Source organism: Cynoglossus semilaevis, chromosome 4 (genome assembly GCF_000523025.1).
Source record: "Cynoglossus semilaevis isolate Cse_v1.0 chromosome 4, Cse_v1.0, whole genome shotgun sequence".
In the NCBI taxonomy this organism is placed as follows: Eukaryota; Metazoa; Chordata; class Actinopteri; order Pleuronectiformes; family Cynoglossidae; genus Cynoglossus; species Cynoglossus semilaevis.
In genome coordinates, this window is record NC_024310.1 from 18,780,445 (window position 1) to 18,786,476 (window position 6,032).

At 40.8% G+C, this 6,032-nt stretch overlaps 1 protein-coding gene across 1 annotated transcript in view; it reads left to right on the plus strand.

Annotated features, from left to right (window-relative positions):
* The first annotated feature begins 139 nt into the window (after positions 1 to 139).
* pdgfd (platelet derived growth factor d) overlaps positions 140 to 6,032 on the plus strand; it is a 47,631-nt gene continuing 41,738 nt past the window's right edge. Inside the window, exon 1 of the mRNA XM_008309797.3 lies at positions 140 to 804. Within this exon, the coding sequence (XP_008308019.1) occupies positions 687 to 804 (118 nt within the window). The 5' untranslated portion in view covers positions 140 to 686. The remainder of the gene's footprint in view (positions 805 to 6,032) is intronic.

A 6,032-nucleotide genomic window follows, 5' to 3' on the forward strand; every position in this document is an offset into this window, starting at 1 on the left:
CGGACAACACAACAATGAAACAAATAGAATTGAGATTAAAAACAAAGATCGAAACAAAGAAAGATACTGATCAACAAAGACGGATAGAAAGAAAAATGGGAAGAAATAAAAACAGGAGAAATGGAAAACAAACCAGACAGACAGACAGATATTGATTGATTCCCCCATCTCTTCCAGACCCGCCCCTTCAACTTTCTGTTTCAATTCACCCTCGCGCGCACACGCACAACACACGCAGACACACTGCGCTCAGCAGGGCTGGCACGGACTGTCGGCCGTCTTTACGCGTGACGCGTGAAACAATGCGGACTATCTGCTGGTGACTTGTGGAGAATGTTTTCTTGCCGCACAGCGATAAAGAGCTCGGCGCCTACAGTCCCGGTTGTGACCGTGAAGGCTGCTATATTACCCTCCACCTGAGCCTCTGAACTTTCAGGAGAAGCACGAACTTCGGGGAAACTCGGCCCCAGTGCGGGACGCGGTGAGAATCAGTGAGTCCAACAAGTGTCTGCGGACTGCAGGACATGAAAGCCTAAAGAAGTTACTGCAGGAAAAGTTGGCTCTGAAAACTATTTATTCTTCCATCCTGGGGCTTTTTGAATTGAATCATCCGGTCTTAAAAGTCACCGCAGAGTGAATTATTAACTTTTTTTTTACTTTTTTTTTTTTTCTTTTTTACCGTGACTATGTATGGACCGCTGCTTCTCCAGATGTCGATGGTTTTATTTTTAGGGACCGTCAGTGAAGTGGCGGTGGCTCAGGTCTCCTCAGCCAGAGTGATGAGAGGAAACTTCAGGCGAGACGGTGAGGTGATTTCATGAATGACCTTGTTCATTGTGGTACTGATGGGGGGGCATTAATGTGCATTGATGATTGCAACGAGGGTCCCGTTCAAACAGTGCATGAGAAATGCCTTTATGGGTTGTTTATTGTTTTATTACCATGTATAATATATCTGTTGCACTTGTTGAGATCATGACAATGATTACAGATTTAATTTGAGTTGTGGCACTAGGTTATTGCTTATAGTGACACTTTGTGGTTTGGGTCATACTGAATGACAGGTTGATCAAAAAGTACGTTTTCTTGAGCAAGACATGGAGTTAGCGTCACAGTTAGCTGAGGTGAAGCTGCAGAAGCACGTTTGACGTTTCAGTTATCAATTTTGTCTATGAAATGAAAATCACGTCAAGTGCAGAACAAGAGAAATCAGATTCAGACTCAGAGTGTACAGTCCCCTGTCTTAGAAAAGTGATAAAACACAAGTGAGTAAGAGATGGAAATTGGACCTCGGGATTTGAAGTCAGAGGCCAGGGACCGTTAGCAAAAGGACAGTTGAATTGGATCCGGTACCAAAGACGTTGAGCTACAGGTACTGACAAAGTAGCGGCGTGAAGTTTACGCAAAATGTAGCCTACTCGTCACTCAGTTAAGTTAAATTTTTGCAAATAACAATTTGCTTAAACAGACATTTGACACAAGGGAATTAACAGCACGCTGCAAGTGATTGACATTTGGACCTTCCATAAGGAATCGCATTGCGAGAAACCTAGTTCTTCAAATCGGGGGTTGGCTCCTGTCATGCTTTGTTGTCTAATTTCTTCTAAATGGGAGTTCATTTGCTCACATTATCGCAAAAAAAAAAAAAAGAAATACCCCAAAGTTGAGTAAACTATTAAGAAGTAATGTGTTAGCGTATGATAGTACGTCATGAGTACCATTGCTTTACTACAGAAACTTTACTGGACAATAAAACAGCGTTAGCCATGTCGGTTTCTTATGTATGATTTGGTCTAAGGTTGGAATGGAGCAATAGAGTAAGCACATCGAGGAGGAAAGTCAAATTATATAAAGTGGTTGAAAAAGCTGTCATAAAATGTGGAAGAAGAAAAAAAAATGCTGTATTGCAGGACATGATGGTACCTCTGGGCTTGTGTAGAGTGGGAGGCTTCATCATTGCAGCTCTGCTGCAGTGCAATCATCCCGTTCCTGGAGCCTCCTTCCCTATCTGACTTCCTGCAGGTGCTCACTTTTGCTTACTTTTCACTTGGCCCTGAGGTTTAAGTCATAGTGTTATGGTATCTTTGATTACCAAACGTGGCACACACACACACACACACACACTCGCACATGCAAAAAGTGTAGCTTTTGGCAGAGGTCTATGAAAATACCAGTGTATCAGGTTGCAACCTGGAAGACGGCAGCCCAGAACTATTTAACCTCCCACTGAATCATACGAACAGATAATAGTGAGGAGGTAAGCGGCCTGTGTTTCATTGACAGTTGTCTCCCCAGTCAGTCAACTCTGAAATGGTGTATGAAGTAAGGCATTCAAGCGTTCATTAAGAATCACTCTATGAGCCGTTCGAGGCACACTCACCAAAACACTTTGTCTGGGAGGGAAATCAAATCAATCAGAATCAAGTGTGTGTGTGTGCAGTTTTATTCCTTATTCAGTGTGTTATAAGGTCTTTGGTGATTAAAAAAAAACCATAAAAGGTTGCTGTGTGTTGGACAGTTATACAGTAGCTTCAATGATTTGACATAAAAAAGTAGGTATATATTTGAAAACACATACATTAACCATCAGTTATTTCTATTTCTTTTTTTTTTTTGGTCATATTTATGGATGTTCATTTATATCTGCTTATGATGATTAATTGTGATTAAACACAATTAATCGTGATGATTAATGCTGCCCTATGAATAATCAGATGATGTTGCAATTGTGTGAAAAGAAAACCTCCTTTTATATGAAATGAATTAATAAGAAATCTCGTACGATGAGTCGATACTCGGTCGTATTGTTTTTACTGATATTTACAGTTCGACTTTAGACGCTGGTGTTTGACTTTTGCTGAGTCACTGTCCTTTTTTTTTTTTTTTTTTTTTTTTTTTTTTGTTATCCCTCAGCCTTAAGTGTCTGCAGCTTTCGGTCATCCATATAACATTTGGAACATGCGAGAGCATGTGTGTATCCGTGTCTGTGTCTGTGTGTGTGTGTATAATCTGACTTTCATAGCTCACTCGGAGGAATTTCCCCCCAAGGTTTTTCCCCCGCGTTACTTCAGCGTTTGGCTCGTTCTTTTCATCTGCCATTGATTGAACATCATGTCTGGGTATGCAGTGATGTGGGATATAAGCAGGCAGTGCACTAACCTAGAGTTGACTTGACTCATAGAGGGGATGTCTATACAAGAGGGATGAGGTATATATATATATATATAAAAAAAAACACACACACACACATGTGAACACTTCTTGGCCTTTCTGCTGGGATTTACTCCACACTTCTCCTAAAGGGTGCAGCTGTACCTGTTACCATAAGTCCTACTGTATGACACACACACACATGCATGTGTGTGTAAGAAGTATGTGCATATATATATATGGGGATGACAAAAGGTAAACAAGCGGGATAACAGTAGACGAGATGAGATTTTTGGACGTCCAGTGAATGCTTTCAAGACATTGTCCAACGAAATGTCTTTTGTGCTAAAAGGTTTGTTACAATTTATTATATTGCAATTATGCGGAAATACTGTATGTATATACATATATGGGCTATACACATATATGTGTATATGCATATATGTGTGTATTGCAGGTGTTTACGTACTACATGATTATATGTAATACATATATGTACATATATGTTTACATATACATATGTTTATATATGTAAATATATAGTATGAGGCTTTGCAACTGACACAGACACAGACGCTTTTCGAACGACCGAACCACAAAAGTATGAGGCTTTGCAACTGACACAGACTGACGCTTTTCGAACTTCAGAACCACAAAGGTGGTTAACATGTGGTTAATCCCGCGCTACCTTTCACATGCTAAGCGAGCTATTGAGCTAATCCCCCCCCCCCACTATACGTACACATAAACATATATTTATATATTTACGTTACCTGATCAAGACGCAGTACCAAACCCACTTCTTCCTCATATAAGACAAACTTAAAAAAAAAAAAAAAAAAAAAATATGTCCTTTAGAGAAAGACCACACTCACATAAGCATAATATATTATTGGTAAAAAGAAACACTGGATCTTTATATGTAATGTGAAGTGCAACTTCGACTTGGTCTTCATTATGATAGTGCACTTCGCTTCTTTCCAGTAAATGAACACGGCTCCTATCTTCGCAGTGAAAAGACCAGAGTATATGTCATAAAAGCTTGTGGCCAATTTCTTTTTTTTTTTTTTTTACAATAATTCTTCCTTATCCTTTGGCCCAGTCTCTGCCTCTGCACTGCCTTATCTGTCTATGCCTCACTACATATCACTCCATCTTCTTCATCCTCTTCTCTCCGTCTTTTGTCGTTCTCATGTCTCACGCCTTTCCAGTCCAATCAACTCGATCTGTTTTAGTGCTGTTGCCCCTATGAGAAAATAAAACATGGCAAACAGTCTCTCTCTCTTTTTTCTGGCTCTCTCTCCCACTCCCTCACAGGCACACAGGCCTTCAGAGGCTGTTACTGAAACATTTATTGTGAATGCACATCAGGTTGCATAGTGAATGAGGTCACATAGGCATGTGTGTGTGCTCACATTCCTTGGAGCCAGGCTTTGGGGATTATCAGTGTGACAGTGATGTCATCAAGTCCTTGATTCAGTCTGAGAACTTAGGTGGCCCTGACGCTCATGACACAGGCACCAACCGTTGGATTTTTCACATGCAGTTGTAACAGGGATACGTTTCGTATGATATTCATGTTTTTTTTTTTTTTTGGGCAACATGGTGGAATTGGTCAAAGGTGTGAATGCTTGTTTATACAGTTTGTGATAGACCGGAGAATGGACTGGGATTGGCTCTAGCTTCCAACATGACCCTGAATTGGATAACCAGTAATTCACTTGATCACATTGTGAGTGTGAAAAATCCCTAATGAGTTTTATCCCGTTTTCCTTTTTTAACGTAAAAAATTTCCAAACGTTTTTCGAATGGGTAGAAAGCCTGGTTCCTGCTACTACTGCGGATACACCTTCGGAAACCGTGGAAGAGGTGCCCCAAGAAATTGGCACCACCCTCTGAAGAGATGTAAAATCAAAGTCATCATCATCATTTTACTGCGCATAAATATGGTGTCACTACTTGGCGGAAATTCAGTTCTGGCGGCAGGCCTTGGAACCGCGATAAATCGAGAATCAGTGAAGACTTATTTTTAGGTTAAACCTTTATATCCAACCAAATCAGGAGTATCTCAACCAACGGTTTGCCTTCAATGGTTGTCAAAGCCTAGTTGATAACATACAATTGAACAGCACCGTTCAACAATACGGCCATTGTCACATTCATGTCAGTGCCACGGCCACAATGCCGCTCAAATAGTGGGAGCGCCGCACGTGTTTTGCTGTGCTTGATGGCGCACTATCACCAAAGGGGATGTGTCAGCCCATGTAAAAGGCCGCGCAACATATTGTTGAGTCACTGCACATCTATGCAGGGAACATACAATCACCGCGACAGGCCTAATATGTTTGATGCCTCGTCAACTCCACCATGCATCCAAGTCCAAAGCAGGAGGGAACTCGTAAATGTATCTTCTGTTTTCAGCTTCAATACATTACATTTCTTAGATGTGTATTATCAGGGATGTCCAACGATCCCTTAAAAATCTGGAGTTTAAGTTTCCAAAAATTCAGATTGAGATTTTGAACCCAAGGTGCTTCATTTAAAATAAAAAAAAAATGCTTTCCCGCAGTGTGTGCAAATAACGTTTCCCATCCATTGTATTCTGTATTCTGGTTGATTTATTAGACATACAGTATGTGTGTTAATTTTTTTTTTTTTTTTTTTTTACAGCCCCTCTTTTTTTTTCTTTTGTGGTATTTTTGGGCTGTATCAGTGCAATAAAATCATTGCGTTGCACCTGAAACAGGGCAACGACCATGAACCCTTTCACTCCGTCAGGCCGTATCACGTCAGTGGGCAGTCATGACAGGATGCCAGTGATAGCAGGGAAGGGTGTCACTGAGGTTGCTGGAATTCATGAGTCACACTAAGGACACCAGACG